General features: G+C 43.2%; 1 protein-coding gene across 3 annotated transcripts in view; it reads left to right on the top strand.

Annotated features, from left to right (window-relative positions):
- CHPF (chondroitin polymerizing factor) overlaps nucleotides 1-16,749 on the top strand; it is a 40,073-nt gene extending 23,324 nt beyond the window's left edge. For all 3 annotated transcript variants that reach the window (XM_030208844.1, XM_030208846.1, XM_030208845.1), the window contains exons 3-4: nucleotides 11,856-12,038; nucleotides 13,351-16,749. In XM_030208844.1, the coding sequence (XP_030064704.1) occupies nucleotides 11,856-12,038; nucleotides 13,351-14,613 (1,446 nt within the window). In that variant the 3' untranslated portion in view covers nucleotides 14,614-16,749. The remainder of the gene's footprint in view (nucleotides 1-11,855; nucleotides 12,039-13,350) is intronic.
- The last annotated feature ends 2,452 nt before the right edge of the window (nucleotides 16,750-19,201 follow it).

Here is a 19,201-nt window from a genome sequence, read left to right as displayed (position 1 = left end):
CATAAACATGTTATATCGGGGAGTAAAATCTCCATTGCTGTCAGATGAGAGACCATGTACTGAAAGGCAGGGAGATAGCAAGATTTTTAAAAAGCCCAGAACCCTTGGACTTTCTCCCTTAGCCCACTCCAGAAAAGTTCCTAGTGGGCCTCAGATTCCCTCAACCCCAAGACTTCCTTTGTGGCCCTGTGGCTCTCCCTTTGGTCCCTGCCCCCCCCCCCCCCCAAAAAAAAAAAAAAACCCCAAAGATTTCCTTGGTGGCATATGGGCCCCCACCTCCCAAACACTCAATTTAAAATTTGGATGTAGGAGCACTGCCCACTGACTCCTGCCTCCATACTGTGATTTTGGAAAATGGATTGGATTTATTATTTTTATATACCACAGCGTCAAAGCAGATTTCAATACAGTATTACAGATAGTTCCATTAAACAAAAACTATAGATCAATTAAAATGTTGTTGAATAGGGCCAGAGATGGAGTTCAGCATAGCAGGAAGTCTATTCCAGGCAGCAAGATAAAAACAGACTGGAGTTGGCAGTGGAGGACAAGGGTACAGATAAGAGACTTTCCTGATCATGGAGAGTGTAGGGAGAGAAGAATGGAGAGGTAGGAGCTGCAGAGTGAATGCACTTGTAAGTCAATAAGAGGAGTTTGAACTGTATATGGAAAAGGATAGGGAGCCAATGAAGTGACTTGAGAGAGCTAATGTGAGTATAGTGACACTGGCAGAATATGTCATGCAGCAGAATTTTGAATGGATTGAAGGGGAGAGAGATGGTTTAGTTGGAGACTTGTGAGAAATAAGTTGCACAAGAGGTGATATTGAGATAGATGTAGGGGAAGCCACTGCTTGCCCTGGGATTGGTAGCATGGAATGTTGCTACTGGGTTTCTGTGATAGTCTGCCGAAGTGGAGGAACACTGAGATCCCATGGTAAGATACAGAGAAACGAAAGGAGTGGGAAATAGACCAGGCTGACCAAGAACAAACAAGGAGACTTCAAATGATGGTGAATTGTTTATTAATAAAGACTTCTTGTATCATCGGCATTTACCATTTGATGATCTTACATGTGTTACATAAAGACTCCTGAGGCAAGCTCACTGCCGAAACATGGTGCTGTGTCAAGTCTTTATTAATAAACAGTTCACCATCATTTGACATCTCCTTGTTTGTTCTTGGTCTGTTTCCCTGCTGCTGGGTTTCTGCCGGGTACTTGTGTCCTGAATTGACCAGGATACTGGGCTAGATGGACATTGGTCCAACCCAGTATGTCTGTTCTTATGAGTATGGATAAGGTTTTGGTAGTGTGCTCTGAAAGGAAGGGACAAATTTTTATTTATTTATAATTTTTACATTATTCATCAAGCTTTACATCTTGAACAGAAAAGGTACTTCATCAAAGAAAACAAAAAACAAATACATCCTTAATTCACAATTGAAAATTACCAGATTTAAGTACACTCAAGTCCTCAATTTTACGATCCAAGAATTACACATGTGGAAAGTAAGGAAATATAATATTATTAAGATTTATAAACCTGGCTAAACAAAGAGTTCCTATTTCAATCATAGCTCTATATTCCATAAAGTTCTCAAACTCTTCTAGCAACAAGAAATTCTGTAAGTTGTGAGGATTCATAAAAAACATACTTCACTGACTGGAAACAGATTATGCACTTACAAGGGTAACGTAGGTAAAAGGTAGCTCCCAACTGGAGGACACCTGGTTTTAGAAGCAAAAATTGTCTACGTCTTCTTTGTGTTTCCTTAGAAACATCAGGAAATATACGTATTTTTAAACCCATAAATTCTTTATCTTTATTTTTAAAGAATTGTCTCATAAGCCACGCTTTGTCTGGAGGAAAGGCAACTGTTACCAATAATGTTGCTGGAGAGACTAATTCAGCTGTTGGGGCCTCTAATGCTGCAGAAACATCTAATAATTGATCTGAAGTATTTCCAGGCATTTTAGTTGGTAAATAATATACTTGAATTAAAGGGGGAAGAGAGTCCTCCGGCATCCCCAAAGAGTCTTTGAAATATTTTTTCAACAGTTCTCTAGGAGCAATCGTAATTGTCCTAGGGAAATTTAAGAATCTCAAGTTGTTAGCCCTTTGGGAGTTCTCCAGAGATTCAATCTTCCTTCTCATATTAGTACTGTCTTTAATTAAAGTTTTGTGTCTCTTGTATCTTTCCTGTAAGTTCCAATTGATTTTTTCCATTTTTTAATATATCTTTCCTTTCGATTTCCGCGGCTACAACTGTTTCTTCTAATTTCTTTACTCGGGATTCTAATACTTGAACTTGAGGGCATATAGCTTTTCCTAAATTAACTATCAAAAGCCATAAATTGTCCAGGGTCACTTCTGGTGGTTTAGCTTCTAAAAACGCAAAGGTGTTTAAAACCTGTTGCCCTTCAGCAGAAGTACTTACAGGTTGCATTCCTGTTGGTCTCAGAGGAACTCCCGCAAACAAGGATATAGACTCCTGGGCTGAAGAAGGGATAAAACTCCCTTCCACACTTTTGTCCTCCGGCGAGATTATTGTATTCTCCCGTTGCTCCGCTGCTAAAACACTTCCGGATTGCAGAGGAGACGCCGCCGCCGCCGCCGGGGGAGAGACGCCCGGGGGTTGCGGGGGGCGAGCACGCTGGTCAGGGCTTAGAGAGATGTCATGCACTAGTGGCGTCTCGGAGCTTCCACCTATTCCAGGCGTCGCAAGCGTGCTGTTCTCCGACCGCTGTTGAACTCCGGATCTCCGCAAAAAAGTATCCAATGTACCTGAAAGCTGAGTAGTAGATCGGCTTGGGGGAACAGCGACAGCCGATTTCCCTCTGCGTTTCGGCATGACGAAGAAAGAGAGCAAACAACTCAGGCTAATCGAGGAGCGTGGAGATCAGCGTCAGGTTCATTCCGCCATCTTGGATCTGGAAGGGACAAATTTTGATGTTAGAGAGAAACAGGTTTTAGCAGTCTGCTGGATTTGTGCAGAGAAAGAGGAGTCGAAAATGACCAGAAGGTGATGAGCTGATAAGTGTTCCACAGAAGTTGGGGGAAGAGGAGAGGTGTGTTTAAGAGGAAAGATGAAAAGCTCAGTCTTGGCCATGTTTAGTTTCAGATGGTAATGAGACATCCAGGCAGCAATGTTGGGCTGATACTTACTTGGGCCTGGATTCCTGCTGAAATTTCTGGTGTGGTGTGGTAGATCTGGGAGTCATCAGCATAAAGATGATATCGAAAACTATGGGAAGATATCAGAGTACCAATGGAATAAGCATAGATGGAGAAAAGAGGTACACTGATTGATAATAGGATAGCAGTGGAAGAGGATCCACCAGAATATACGTTAAAAGTGCAATGGGAGAAAAGAAAACCTAGGAAGAAGAGTCCCAAAATCAAAGTGAGGACAGCGTATCAAGGAGTAGGTGGTGGTCAACAGTGTCAAATTTGGCCAGGAACAGGTCATTGGAAACTTCAGAAGGGCTGAATGTAGAGGGCAAAAGCCAGATTGAAGTGGATCAAAAATAGCTTGAGATGTCAGTGAACATTACATTCAAGTGCTTGGATGGAGAGTTGAGAGAGGTGTCAAGGATGTAGGTGAGCTTGCTGGAGACAGAGCAGACATTCCACATGGCCCATGAGAGGCAGAGAAGAAGGGGAAAGGAGAGGAACAGAAATAAGATGGCGTGACATGCATAAGTACGGTGAGAGTTGATTTGGAGTCCCAGGATTGGGATTGATATCCCCCAGCAGAGAGTAGGAGAGGCATGATAGCAACAGAATGGAGATGGTTGAATGAAAGGAAGAAAATGCTGAAGCCTGAGAGCTGAGAAGAAGGTAGGTATGGTACTTAAAGAGACAAAAGGAAATGTGGTTCTTGGCCCACCTTCTGTTTTCATCACCTCGCCATCCTTTTGTCTCCTACCTTCTTCTCAGTTCTCAAGCTTCAATATTTTCTTCCTTTCAACAATCTCCATTCTGTTGCGTTCATGCCTCTCCTACACTTCTCTATACTCTTGCTCCTTCTCTCTGCTGGGGGATATCATCACCCTACTCATGCATGTCACACCACAATGTCTCTCTCTCCTTCTCAGTGTCTTGCAAGAACAGCAGGCAAAATTGAAAGAGCACTATGAAAGATCTGCCCTCAAAAGCCCCTGGACACACTCTGTCTGTCTGTCTGTCTCTCTCTGTCTCTGTGAGGTTTTACCACAAATTGCTTGGATAGCAGTTATACTTAGCCTTGGATTCAACAGAACCTATCCTTTAACACAGATGTTAAGATCCTGGAAAACTCGCTTTCAGCTCTCTTGCTAGAACTGGTGCATCCAGATCAAGTGGGCTTTATCCCCTAAAAGACAAAGATGCTCCACTGGGACTTATAGACAGGGTTTTGGAATGGGTGGGAGCCTACTTCAGGAGCTGGGTTCATGCTTGTCTCGTCAGCGGTGGTAATTCAGCCATGTTTTATCTGATACAGGGATTTGGTAGGGTTGCTGTCTGTCTTCCTTACTTTTTGCATTAGTTATGGAGTGCTTTGCAGCGTTGCTAATGGGGCATCAAGAATATGCCATTATATTATATTTGCTGATCTCCTTTTCCTTACACCCTAATATCTCAACTTGCTGCACAAGATTACTTTAAATCCTGAAACTGCTCTTTATAATAAAGAAAATTCTACCTGTTCATTTTACATATTTTTCTCAAACGTTCATACCCCTTCAGATGGGCCACTCGGCACTATTTGAATGTTCATTCCAAAATATCAAGATTTTGTAGACCTCAATAAAAACTCCCTCAGCTATCTTTTCCAAGCTTTAGAGCCCTAACCTCTTTAGCCTTTCCTCATACAAGAGTTTATCCCTTTTATCATTTTGGTCACACTTCCTTGAACCATATCTAATTCCGCTTGCTCTTTTTTGAGCTGCGGCAACCAGAATTTTCACTGCCGCATGCTGGGTGGAAGATTTTGAGCGTGTTGTCTACAATGGTACCTAGATCTTTCTTGGGTGCTGACTCCTAAGGTGGACATGTATTTTGACAACTTGAATAATTTTGTGTCATCTGCAGATTTAGCCCCCTGTTCACTAAGCTGCGCTAATGCCGACACAACCCATTCACTTTGAATGGGCTGTGTCAGCATTGCCGTGCAGCTTAGTAAACAAAGGGGTTAATCACCTCACTCGTCCCATTTTCCAGATCATTTATAAATATGTTAAATAGCACCTGTCCCAGTACAGAGCTCTGTGGCACTCCAATATTCCCCCCCCCCCCCCCCATTCAGAAAAATGGCCATTTAATACTACCTCCTGTTTCCTGTCCAACAACCAATTCCTAATCTACAGAAGGACATTGCCTCCTATCCCATGACTTAAAAAAAATTATCTGAGGTTCTGAGTGGTACGAGGTGGGGGGGGGGGGAGCTGGGGAATAACACAAAATCTATAAAGGCTGAAGTATTTGACTGGTTAACCTGAATAGTTCAATAGGTACACCATTGAAGGTAAGATATATTCATTTGGTTTGTAATGAGTCTCACCATGTTCTGTATTACTTGTTTGCTATATTGCCAGAGACTTGTGTTATGTCTAATTGGACTGTACCATGATACTCATGATGTGCTATGTTTCAGATTATGTGTATTACTTATTAATAAAGGCTTCATGAAAATTAATAAAAAAAAAAAAAAAAGAAAAAAATTTCTCAAGAGTTTCTCATGAAGAACTTTGTCAAAAGCTTTCTGAAAATCTAGAACACTACATCAACCGGCTCACCTTTATCCACGTTTATTCATGCCTTCAAAGAAATGAAACAAATGGAAGCAAGACTTCCCTTGGCTGAACCCATGCTGACTCTGTCCCATTAAATCATGTTTGTCTGTGTTCTGTATTTTATTATTTATAATTTCCTGTATTTTGCCTACACTGAAGTCACCAGTGTAACTTCCTAGGTCATCCCTGGAACCCTTTTTAAAAATCAGCATTACATTGGCCACCGTCAACTTCAGATACTACGGATGACTTTAATGACAGGTTATAGATCACTTGACAGCAGATCACCTTCTAATATACCTAAAGTTGTTCTGTGTTTTTTTTGCCTCCAACGCAGTTCAGTGTCTCTGCCTTCCTTATTGGCACTTTGCATTTGACTTGCCATTCCTTATGCTGTTTCCTATTAGTTTCAGTCAGATCCTTCTTCCATTTTATGAAGGATTTTCTTTTAGCTCCCAAAGTTTCCTGTACCTCGCTTATTAACCATGCCAGCTGTTGCTTGCCCTTCCTTTTTTTTTTTTTTTTTTTTTATTACATGGAATGTGTGATCTGGGCTTTCAGGATGGTATTTTTGAATGGCATGCGTGATTTTAATTTTTGCAGCTGCTCCTGTAAGTGTTGGATTTTTTTTGTGTGTGTTTGGGTTTTTTCATCATTCTTTTATCATAGTCTCTTTTCTGAAAGTTAGTTTGGACAGTGGTTTAATGGGAGTTAAGTGTGTAGGGGCAGATGGGTGGGTAGCTGAGAGGGAGATCTGAACTGGGACACAGGATTGAGTATGTGGTAAGCAAAGGAGAAAATAAAAATCCGTGTGGGACAATGAGAAGAGAGGAAAGAATAAAAATATGGAAGTGAACAAGGGGCAAAAGTCTCACATTTCTCTGTTTCATAAGTACATAAGTAATGCCACACTGGGAAAACACCAGGGAAAACACCCTGTCCAAGACAGCGGCCAATCCAGGCCAAGGGCACCTGGCAAGCTTCCCAAATGTACAAACATTCTATACATGTTATTCCTGGACTTGTGGATTTTTCCCAAGTCCATTTCGTAGTGGTTTATGGACTTGTTCTTTAGGAAACCGTCTAACCCCTTTTAAACTCTGCTAAGCTAACCCCTTCACCACGTTCTTCGGCAACGAATTCTAGAGTTTAATTATGCGTTGGGTGAAGAAACATTTTCTCCAATTTTTTTAAAATCTACATTGTAGTTTCTTCGCATGCCCCCTACTCCTAGTATTTTTGGAAAGTGTGAACAGACACTGTACGAGATATTTGCAGACACTGGGTTTCAGAGGGCCAGTTTTTGGACCTTGGCTCAAAACATTTGGGTAGCCCTGTTCTAGAGGACAGAGGAATATAAATTTAACATTTTATTTATTAGGATTTATTTACCACCACTCCTTTTTTTTTTTTTTTTTTTTTTTTTAAAGCTATTTACTCAAGGTTTGTACAGCAACAGCAGTAAGCCTTTGCTTTTATTGATTCACATTTAAGGTGCGTTATTGGTGGATATTTCTGATGGGGAGAAATGGAAACCTGCCTATAGTTTTTGTATATCTCGGTTGGGTGTTTGACATTCTTTGACTATATCTCGTACATGTTTAATAAAGATCTCTAAAGAGTAAAGAGGAGTGAAGGAAGGCAGTGAGATAAAGAAATGAAGGACAATGAACAGACTCGTATATAAAAACATAGGAAAATGTAGGCAGATAAAGACCATATGACCTATCTATTCTACCCATCCATGCCATCTACTCCACTCCTATAGAGATCCTATGTTCTTGTACCAAGCTCTCTTGAATCGGATACTGTTTTCATCTCCACTTCACCAGGAGGCTATTCCACAAAGTCACCACACTTTTTCTATGAAGTATTTCCTGAAGTTTGTTTTTTTTTTTTGTTAAATTTGTACCCCGCGCTTTCCAACTCTTAGCAGGGTCAATGCGGCTTACATGTTATATACAGGTACTTATTTGTACCTGGGGCAATGGAGGGTTAAGTGACTTGCCCAGAGTCACAAGGAGCTGCCTGTGCCTGAAGTGGGAATCAAACTCAGTTCCCCAGGACCAAAGTCCACCACACTAACCACTAGGCAACTCCTCCTTCAGTCTATCCCCTTTCGCCTTATCCTATGCCCCCTCTTTCCAGAGCTTCATTTCAATTGAGAGGCTTGCCTCCTGTGCATTTATGCAGCAAAAATCATATCTTCCTCCTGCCTGTCTTCCAAAGTATACATATTGAGATCTTGCCCCATATGCTTTTATGACGAAGACCACTGACCCTTTTAGTAGCTGCCCTCTGGACCGACTCTATCCTGTTTATATCTAAGGTGTGGTCTCCAGAATTGTGCACAATAGTCTAAATTAGGACTCACCAGAGTCTTATATAGTGGCATCATCGCCTCCTTTTTCCTACTGGCCATTCCTCTCCCAATGCATACAAGCATCCTTCTAGCTTTCACCATTGCCCTTTTCTACCTGTTTAGCCACCTCAAGATCATCATCCAAAATTCCAGGAATAACATGTATAGAATGTTTGTACGTTTGGGAAGCTTGCCAGGTGCCCTTGGCCTGGATTGGCCGCTGTCGTGGACAGGATGCTGGGCTCGATGGACCCTTGGTCTTTCCCAGTATGGCATTACTTATGTACTTATATACGATCACATCTGCTCCTCTTTCTTGCACAAAAGTTCTTCATCCCCTAAACTGTATTGTTTCCTTGTGTTTTTGCAGCCCAAATGCACGACCATGCATTTTTAGCATTAAATCTTAGTTGTCAAATTCCAGACCATTCCACTAGCTTTGCTAATTCCTTCCTCATGTTGTCCACACCATCAGAGGTGTCTACCCTATTCCAGCTTTTGGTATCATCCGCAGAGGCAAACCTTAACAGACAGCCCAGGAACTGAACCTTGCAGCACACCACTGGTAGCATCCTTTTCCTCAGAATGCGCTCCATTTACCAATAACCTCTGAACCAGTTCCTAACCCAGGCGGTCACTTTAGGGCCCATAGTCATCTATGCAGAACTGTGTTAGATGCAGTGTATAAAGTTTTACCAAAGCTTTTATCAAGCATGCTCCCTCGATCCAACTCTCTGGTCACCAGTCAAAGAAATTAATCAGATTTGTCTGAGACTTGCCTCTAGTGAAACCATGTTACCTTAGATCCTATAATTCACTGGATTCCAAAAACTGTACAACTCTATTTCCATTAATTTACTTATCACAGAAGTCAGACTTACTGGTCTGTAATTCTAACCTCTTCTTTGCATCCGCTTTTGTGAAGAGGGACCACATCTGCTCTTCTCCAGTCCTCCGTGACCACTCCCGACTCTAGAGAAGCATTGAAAAGGTCAGGCAACAGAGCTGCTAGATCTTCCCTAAGTTCCTTCAGTACCCTTGGATGTATGGCCCTGTTGCTTTTTCCACCTTCAGTTTAGCCAGCTCCTCATGAACACAATCCTCTGAAAATCATTCAGGGACTACCGATTCCCCCATTCCTATTTGTGTTTGTCGTCTGTGATCCTGCTTCCAGCCCTTCAGCTGTAAACACAAGTAACTCTTCTTTATCAGCTTCTACATATTCCTCCCTTCACTTTTGAGTCTCACAATGCCACTTTCTCCTATCACTAACACATAAAAAAAAAAAGTCTTGTCCCCCCATTTTACCATATTGGCTATTTTTTTCTTCCATTTGAATCTTTGCTTTCCTGACTACTCTACCAGCTTCTCTTAGCTTTTCCAGATATTGTCACCTGTCTTCCTCTTTCTGCGATCTCTTGTAATTTATAAAGGCTAACCTCCTTTTCCTTACCTTTTCAGTTACTACATTTGAGAACCACAGGGGCTTCCTTTTCACTTTTATTTACTTTCCTTACAAAAAAGTTTGTTGCTCTTACAATGGAACATAAGAGTAACCATACTGCGTTGAACCAATGCTCCATCTAGCCCAGTATCCCGTTTCCAACAGTGGCCAATACAGATCACAAGTACCTGGCAGAAACCCAGTTGTTAGCACCATTCCATGCTACTAATCCCAGGGTGAAGCTGTGCCTATGTATTTCCATGCAATTTCATTCAGTGTCACCTGGTCTTTGGACTTTTTGAATGCGTGAAACATTTATTCACCTCCACCTGTTCCACACCACTCGGAATTTTATAGACCTCAATCATATCCCCCTCAGCCTTCTCCTAACCTCTTTAGCCTTTCATCATATGGGATCAGTTCCACCCTCTCTATCATTTTGGTCAAACCTTTTATAATTCAGCTATATCTTTATACTCAGTGAGGTCACTCCTTGGAGTCCTCTGCTTTCCGAGTTCTTTCAGATGTTCCCATCCAGACAGCAGTTCCTTGACATAATACCCCATCTGTATAATTTTTTTTTTATGTCTAGAATCTTCACTTTTGAATGAACCCTTTCTACACCTATCTTAATATTAAACCATGCCATCTGGTGATCTCTGGATGCCAAATGCACCGAGTCCACTATGGCCCCATCCTGAGTGGGTTCCATTACCAACTGCTGGAGTTTCCCCTGTAGAAAATGCAGGATCTCCCTGCTTCTAAAAGACCTTTGCAGTCAACATCTGGCATATTTAAAAATCACCTATTAGTAGGGCTGCATCTTAATTGAAGTTAACCCTGCGACTAATGTACTAATAATTCAATTCTGATTTTATGGTTCAATATTTTTATTGATGAAATAACAAAACATATAACCAACATTTTCAGCATAATTCTGGTATTCCGCAAGCCAAGGTGTATGTAACTAAAATAACAATTGCTTCATTACCATTTATCATTCCACCCTTTCTACCCCCATCCCCCCACCCATCCCTAATAACATTCAGCTATATCTCTGTTATACGTCTATCAAACATTGGAAAAATGCAGTGTCATTATATTTTATAAATTTTAGAAATGTAGCAAGTGAACTGTAATATAGAGAGCTTTGGGTCTTATAGCCCTCCACTTTTCGTGACTTAACGTATGTACCATAAGTCCGTTTCCCCCCCACCCCCTTCCCCAGTCCCTGCAAATATAGATGTGGTTGACATAGGTACATCGCCGCTCAGTCCGTGTGGAGTGCTTCTCCCCTCCCCTGCTTGCTTGTCAGCTTATGAAGAATGTGACATCTAGTAGCAGGGTGGAGAGTGTTCCAATATTTTCCCCAGACTTTCCTAAAAGCGTCGGGGTCTTTTCCATGGCTAATTGATGAAACTACACCACAGAGTTAGCTGCAGAACTAGAGGGGCCATTGATGCTGCTCACCTCCAAATTTGTCACTGCTCATGGAGGCGGAGAGAGGGAGAAGTGCTGGACAATGGGAGGAAGGGAAGAAAGAATGGACCTTGGGGAAGGAAGAGATGTTGGGTATTGATGTGGGAGGGAGGGAGATAATCAGCCCTTTAGGGAAAGGGGGATGGGATTTGGTATACTGTCTTTCTGTGGTTACAATCAAAGCAGTTTAGGTATTTTTGTACCTGGGGCAATGAAGGGTTAACGGACTTGCCCAGAGTCACAAGGAGCTGCAGTGGGACATAGTAAATACAATTCCTTTAATTGTGCGATTTAGCCACGATTAAAAATTGTTTAATTGTGATTAATCACAATTAAAAAATGTAATCGAAATGCAATGCTAAATAGTAATAGTTCCACTTTCACAGCTATATTTTGAATGTTTTCAATTAAATCTCTGTCCACTTCCTTTGCCTGTGTGTCACAGCAGTGCAAATACATTTGCAATTCCCTCTTTCCAGATTGACCCACAGTGCCTCTTCCTTATCCTGTAGGTCCTGCAATAGTGTGTCTTTAATATTATATTTAACATATGTCACGCCCTCTCCATTTCTTTCTACCTTCCTTTCCTGAACAAATTACAGCCCGGTATAACTGTATCCCAGTCATGGTTCTCTGAACATGTCTGTGATGGCCACTAAATCCAAATCTGCCTGAAGATCTAAAACATTCTTTCCCGTACTTTGGGGCATTTGTATGTACTGCTTTCCAGATGTTGAAAAGGACTTAACCATATATTGGGACGATATTGAATTCTTCATATCATCTCTCCATAGGGAATGCAATACCGTTATTTTGAGCTGGGGAAGAACATGGATCTGGAAAGGATGAGCGACCTGCGTTTTAAAAATGCTTTTACAGCACATCCTGTGCTGGATCCCATCCAGATGTACCGTCTACACAAACAATTTGCCAGATTTGAGCTGGAAAGAACCTATGAGGAGATCCAGCACCTGCAGGTAATGGGAGCAGGAAGGGAGAGTGAGGCACTTCTTACAGTAAAGGGAGAAGGAGGTGGGGTGGGGCGGGGCAGGGGTTTTCAGAGTATCCACAATGCCTATGCATGAAAGAAATTTCTGTGCACTTATCTCCATTGTATGCAAATCTGATCTTGTGGCTGGAGAACCAGTGCCTGCTGTGTATGGAGAAGACAGCAGGGCCTTGCCTTGTTTGTGCAGTGCTGCGTACGTCTTGTAGCGCTATAGAAATGCTAAATAGTAGTAGTAGTAGTAGAATAAAAGATAAGAGGAACAGAGAGGAAGTATGTGTATTTACTAAGGGGGGGGGGCATTTACTGCACTATTAATTTAACTCCCCTCTATTGTCTCTTCTCTTCTCTTTCACCTTGGCATAACAAAACAGAGGGAAGGCATAGGCATCAGTTGCAAGTAGCATGTGGGAATCTGTGCCAGTGACCCTATGAAGAGCCAAGATAAATGATGGGGAGGGGATATGCTGGACCTGTGTGCTGTGGTGGGGTAGCAGCAGAAGGGGAGCCACTTGGGTATATGCAGCAGGAGAAGAGAAAGGGAGGGGGAGCAATGTGCTGTTGGAAGGAAGTGTATGTAGCAGCTTTGCATCCTATTCAGCAGGTTTTTAAAAAATTCAATACGGTCTCCTTGGTGGAAGTTTACTGGTACTGACCCATCCGGCCCAGAGGTGATTAATCGTGAGATTAGAATTTTTAATACCAAATTGTTGCCCACCATTCAGTCTGTGCGATTCCTAGTCATTCTGGTTAAGCATGAGAGTCTCATACACGTCCTGAAGATTTGACTGGCTGGGTGCTTTCGACTCGAGAATCGCTACCTTCCTGTGTTAAGAGGAATGGGGAAAGGGAAGAGCAGGATTTCCTTAGTGTGAAGAGAATGGAAGTTAGATGGAGAACACCTTAGCTTACTGCGGTGCGTCCCAAACGTGACCCCATATTAACACACAGAAATTCATGTGAACCAGATGGTGCTGAAAACACACCCCCTCTTCTCACCCCCCCCCCCCCTTATCTAAAACTAGAAAGCAGTAGGAGTGGTGGCAAGAGGAACAGCAGTCAGTGCAGGGTCCAGTGTGCCAATGTGAACTCAGACCCCAGAGCTGTGCATGAGCCCAGTGTGACCGAGGTGGTGATGCTGCATCAGTCCCTGATATCTGTGTATTCGCTAAAACTTTTTATGGCCTGAATCAATAGTTCTTAGATATCTGGCCATTTCCTGGGGTGCTGAGGTTGGAGTTTGCATATCCTGGAGGTATTAATTCTTTCCATCTCTTTGACAGCTTGAAATTCAGAACAGCAGTGCTCTGTCTGCCGATGGAAACCAGTTTGCTACATGGCCAATTGGAATCAACCGCCCCTTCCAGCCCAAGACACGCTTCGAAGTGTTGCGCTGGGACTACTTCACAGAGGATCAGGTGTACTGTTGCGTTGATGGGTCCCCCAAATGTGAGCTACGTGGTGTGGACATGACCGATGTGGCGGATGTGATGGAGGTGGCACTGGAGGAGCTGAACAAGAAGTATCAGCCGGTACTTCATGTTCGTAAGCAGCAGTTGGTCAATGGCTACCGGCGATTTGATCCCACTCGTGGCATGGAGTACACCTTAGATCTGCAGCTTGAGCTGGTGACGCAGAAGGGTCACAGCAGTTCTCTCACCAAGCGAGTTCACTTGCTGCGGCCATTGAGTGAAGTGGAAATCATCCCCATGCCTTACGTGACGGAGGCCAATCGTATCAACATTATTCTTCCGCTCACTGTCCCGGACCGTGAATATGTGGCTCATTTCCTGGAGGTATATGCAGCTTCTGCCTTTGAAACCAGTGAGAATGCCTTGCTTACTTTCCTTTTTATCTATGATCCCTTTGAAGCCCAACAGGTCAGTCAGAATGACATCTTTGGCCAGGTGAAGGCAAAGATTGCAGAATACGAGCGTAAGTACCCAGAGGTAAAGATTCCCTGGATCAGCGTGAAGACTGATGCACCATCCCAGATCAAGATCATGGACATAATCTCCAAAAAGCACCCCGTGGACACCTTGTTCTTTATAGCTGGGGTGAACAGTGAGCTGAACACAGAATTCCTGAACCGCTGTCGTATGAACACCATCAATAGCTGGCAGGTTTTCTTTCCCATCCACTTCCAGGGCTACAACCCCAGCATTGCCTACCATGGCCAGCCACCACCTGCCACTGTCGAGCTGGTGCGTGATGCTGGACGCTTTGATAGGGATGTGTTCGATGAAGCCTGCTTCTACAATGCCGATTATATGGCTGCACGAACCAAGATGGCACTGGATGTGCAGGAGAATGAGGAGATTCTGGAGACGATGGATATCTTTGACATGTTTATCAAGTACTCGAGTCTGCATGTGTTTCGGGCAGTGGAGCCAGCACTGCGGCAGAAATACCGCCAGCACAACTGCAACCCCCGCCTCAGTGAAGAGATCTACCACCGCTGTGTGCAGAGTAACTTGGAGGGGTTGGGCTCCCGCTCCCAGCTGGCTATGCTGTTGTTTGAGCAGGAGCAGAGCAACAGTACGTGAGCTCCAGAAGAAGCAGCAGCGATACACTGGACTTGGAACAGGAACGAAAACTGGGAGGAGAGAGAGACGACGTGCACAGTGTGCACATAGGATGCAATTTTATGATATTTGTGTTAAATTATCTTTATAATTTTACTTTGAATATAGGGTGACGTTTCCTTCCAGTAATTCCATTGACATTGTGCTAGGCAGTGGTCTACACTACATCTATTTTCAGATACATTATGGGTGGGGCCCAGGGTGTGGGCCACTGATTCAGGGGTTCAGGACCTCCTCTGCCACTTGACAGTGGGACCTCAGGTAAGTCCCTTTTTGTATCTTCCTGTGCCTCCGTGTGTACAATCCCAGCTCTGCCACTGACCATGTGATCTTGGGTGAGTGCACAGACCAGTTCTTATGACCTTGAGCCAAGTCCCTTAGCACCTTGTTGCTCCATCTGTATAATCCCAGGCCTTCAGAATGGCTAAATACTTGATTAACTATATACTGCTGAAAAGCACTCTAAATCTGCCACAGAGCCAGTGTTGCATCCAGGCTCAGCAGTTCACGTTTTATGTGGAAGCTGAGATCCCATTGGTACTGTGGTCTCACAAATCACTCCTTCTCTGGAGCTCTTGATGTGCTGTTTCAGAGCCTTTGTCCCATCTCTGACACAGCAGTGGGACAGTATCGAGGGTTGGTAGACTGCAAGAACTGGTGATGCAGTGGCCAGGTCCTGTAGGCAGTGAGGCACCAAATCCTTTCCCTGTACCAGGGGTTCTTAATGTCCCTCCTTGAGGGCTATAACCCAGTTGAGTTTTCAGGAGATCGGTTTGCATGCAAATAGATCTCATACTTGTTCATTGGGGAAATCCAGACTGCCATGAGCATACCTGCCCTATGCTTTGTTTGTCTTGTGACAGTACTAACTCCGGTCTCTATGGACCTATGCAGTATTTAAAATGTTTATGTTGTGGACATGATTGAAAGCTGCTTCTAGCCCCCTCATAATCCTTGGTCTTGTGCATGACTTCTGTTTGGAGAGGGGGTTATGAATGACCACTTCTAGTCCCTCAGTGTATTCACTCCAGTTCTCCTAGTGCCTCATTTCCTGTTGGGGGGCAGCTGACTTCTTAGCTGCTCTAGAGGGAATATGACTACTCCTAGCCCCTTGCCTTGAATGCACACTCCAGGACACTCGTATGCATATCTTATTTCTGCTCCCTTGGGAGGGGGCTGTCAATGACTCTTCCTAACCTTCCCTTTGGACTGTCATACCAATGCTCCCTCCCGTTTTTGGAAACTCTGTTATTACCTGACTTACAGTCCCTACCTCTCAGCACTAGCCACTCTTAACCTGGATTTGGTACCCACACTGTGGTCAGGTACATATCTGTTCATGCACACAATGCAACTTTATATGCTAACGTGTTTTTAGAATTAAATTTTACTTGTGTATGAAGCCCTAAATTCAACCTTGAATAAACAGTTGATTTGTTTTCTGACCTGATAAAGGAAAGCCTTGCCTCAGCTGTTTTTGTGACCTGTAGCTGTGGTGGTTGGTCTCCATGAGACTCGCCTCATGCTCATGGACTACAGAGTGCATGAGAGCTGTTTTCGATGGAAATATTTAATTTTCAAGTGTGGTTAGTGACATTTATACTTTGCTCAGATAGAGTTGTGAATTTACTTGTAAATGTAATAAAAATATATTGGATAGCTCTTGTGCTAGTCCTTTACTGAGTGCAATAAATTCAGACAACATTCTTCAAAATAGAAGAAATGAACACTGGCATCTTTTGTTGTAACAGGAAGAAAACTGGGGAGACCAAATGGGATTGTGTTTCACAAGTATAAATGCTGCTTTCATGTACACTTGCATACCAGAAGCTACCCAATCACAAGTTAAGTTATTTTCAGTATTTATATACGTCCCAGACCGAAGCAGTTTACAATTTTTTTTTGAGGTACTGGTACTATCCTAATGGACTCTCAATCTAGTATTATGTTGTACCTGGGCCAACGGAGAGCTAAGTGACTTGGCCAGGGTCATTCAAAGCTGTAGATGGAATTGAACCTGGTTCCCCAGGATCTTAATCCACTGCTGACCATTAGGAAATACTTTCTCAGGGAAAGAACATAAGTGTTGCCGTACGAGGACAGACCAAAAGTTCATCAAGCCCAGTATCCTGTTTCTAATAGTGCCCAATTCAGGTCATAAGTACCTGGTAAGATCCCAAAAGAGTAAAACAGATTTTATGCTGCTTATCCCAGGAATAAGTAGTGGCTTTTCCCAAGTCCAGCTTTGTTTAATTTGAAGTTAAAAAATAAGGAATTTAAAAAATCACAGAAAAAAAGCTAGAAAAAAAGCTAATTAAAAAAAAAAAAAGAAAAAGATTAACTTTGACCAGGTTATGTGGAAGTCTACCTACAAAAATAGAAGAAAAATAAAAGTAAAAATTGATATTCCAGAAAAAACTGACAGCTGACAGCGCAATACCTGCTAGGTTACATTCAAAACTTTCACACCTTCTCTATACATCACAAGATCTAAGGGCTGTTTAGGATTGAAGAATCTGATTTACCCTAAAAAAAGAAGTGAACAAATACAAGGACATTTCAATAAATAGCTAGCTCCAAGCGCTAGGACTCTAGGTTTTAAGGCTAAGAACTGTCTCCCCTTCTGCATAGCCCTTGACACATCAGGAAATACACGAATGAATGGTCCTGAAAAACGCTCCTGCATGTATTTCAAGAAATGCAATATCAAGTTATAATCAATCAATCTCCAAAGCAAATGAAGGCTGTTGTTCTTTGTGTTATTACTTCAAGTCCAGTGGCTTCTAATTTAATTTCACTAGATCACGGCTCGCTTTTCCCTGGTACAGCCACATATAAAGCTCTTAATAGAGGAGGCATAGTATCAGTCATGTGCAACAAAAGTAAGATATTTCCTCAGCAAATCTATTGGTGACAAAAAGGTGATTCAGAGAAGTTCAGAAAAGGTAGGTTATTACGTTTCTGCTCATTCTCAACACATTCTAATTTATATTGTACCACACTTTTTTTTTTTTCCTTAATCATTTCAATGTTCAACAGCCAAGTCTCTTCCAGAACGTGTACATTAGTTTCTAACTTCTTGGCCTGACCTATAATACCTTAGGACATTGATGGCGAACCTATGGCACACATGCCAGAGAGTGCACACAGAGCCCTCTCGGCACGTGCACCGTCGCCTCAGCCAGAGTTGCCTCCCAGTTCCAGGGTCCCCCCTCCCTCCCTCCGAGTTCCAGAGTCGTCGTCCCTCCCTCCTTCCCTTCCTTCGAGTTCCAGGCCCCCTCCCTCCTTCCAAATTTTAAGTAATTGACTTACCTCGTCGGGGACAGGTTACAGCGGCCGGCAGCAGCGCTAAAATACGTGCAGGCTTGGTCCTTCTCTCTCTGAGCTCTGGTTCCGCCCTCATTTTCTGTTTCCGCAAGGCGGGACCAGAGCTCAGAGAGAGAGAAGGGCCGAGCCTGCACGCATTTTAGCGCTGCTGCCGGCCGCTGTAGCCTGGCCCCAACGAGGTAAGTCAAGAGATGACTTTTAAAATTCGGAGGGAGGGGGCCCTGGAACTCAAAGGGAGGGAGGGAGGGAGGGGAGATCCTGTGGAACTGGGAGGGAGGGAAGGTCCTGGAACTTGGGAGGAGGGGGTACGGCACTTTGCGATAAATAATTAGATTTTGGGTTGCTGTGTGGGCACTCGGTCTCTGAAAGGTTCGCCATTACTGCCTTAGGAATTTACATTAACTTTATCCACAAGCTTATTAGAAAAGTCAATTAAAGAGGCAATTACCAGCTTGAATAATGTTCCTTAGGGACTCTATATTCATGACAACCAGTCTCATCAGTCTCCTTTGACCAGATGGAAGCTTTGTCAGAGGTTCCTCACCTGCTTCTCTGGACTGCCAAAGGCATAAGGGAGGACATAGCTGAATCCTTTCTGGAGGCCGAACTTGACACTCCCCCTGCCAGCATTTCACTTTCAGGTTGTGGGGGAGCTGTCCTCTCTTCGGGGCTAAAGGAAGCCCCTTCAGTGCTATGCTCAGCTGGACTTGCCGGCATTTCTGTCAAAGTTGAAAGTACCCCAGAATCAGCTGCAGGAACTTTAAACTCTTCCAGAGGGCTAAACCCTGGTCTGTTTGTTCCCTTCTGGTCCAAGGTCAGAGTTCCATATAGTTTGGTTTGATCTTACCTGTGCTTTTGACTTGCGTTTTCGTGATTCATTAGGGATCCATGGACCTGTTTTATCATGGTTCCAGGGATCCATGAGTCTGCCATGAGTGGGAAAAAGTGTGGGGTACAAATGTAACTAAAATAAAATAGATCATACAGGGTGAAAAATGCAAGGTGATCTTTCTGACCCATGAGACGCAGTTTGTAGAGTGCCATAGGAATCCCCTCTCTCAACCTCATTAATATGCCGATGTAACCCCTAGTGCATGATTTGGGTTCACTGCAGTTGCAGTTTTATATATATGCAGATGATATCATAGTGCTAATGCCTTTTACCCCAGGCAATCTGAGTCATGACAACTTCTTACATTGTTTATCAGCAGTTGAAGGCTGG

The sequence above is a fragment of the Microcaecilia unicolor genome, chromosome 7 (genome assembly GCF_901765095.1).
Source record: "Microcaecilia unicolor chromosome 7, aMicUni1.1, whole genome shotgun sequence".
Classification (NCBI taxonomy): domain Eukaryota; kingdom Metazoa; phylum Chordata; class Amphibia; order Gymnophiona; family Siphonopidae; genus Microcaecilia; species Microcaecilia unicolor.
Note: the sequence above shows the minus strand (reverse complement) of the source record. Positions and strands in the feature narration are given on the sequence as shown.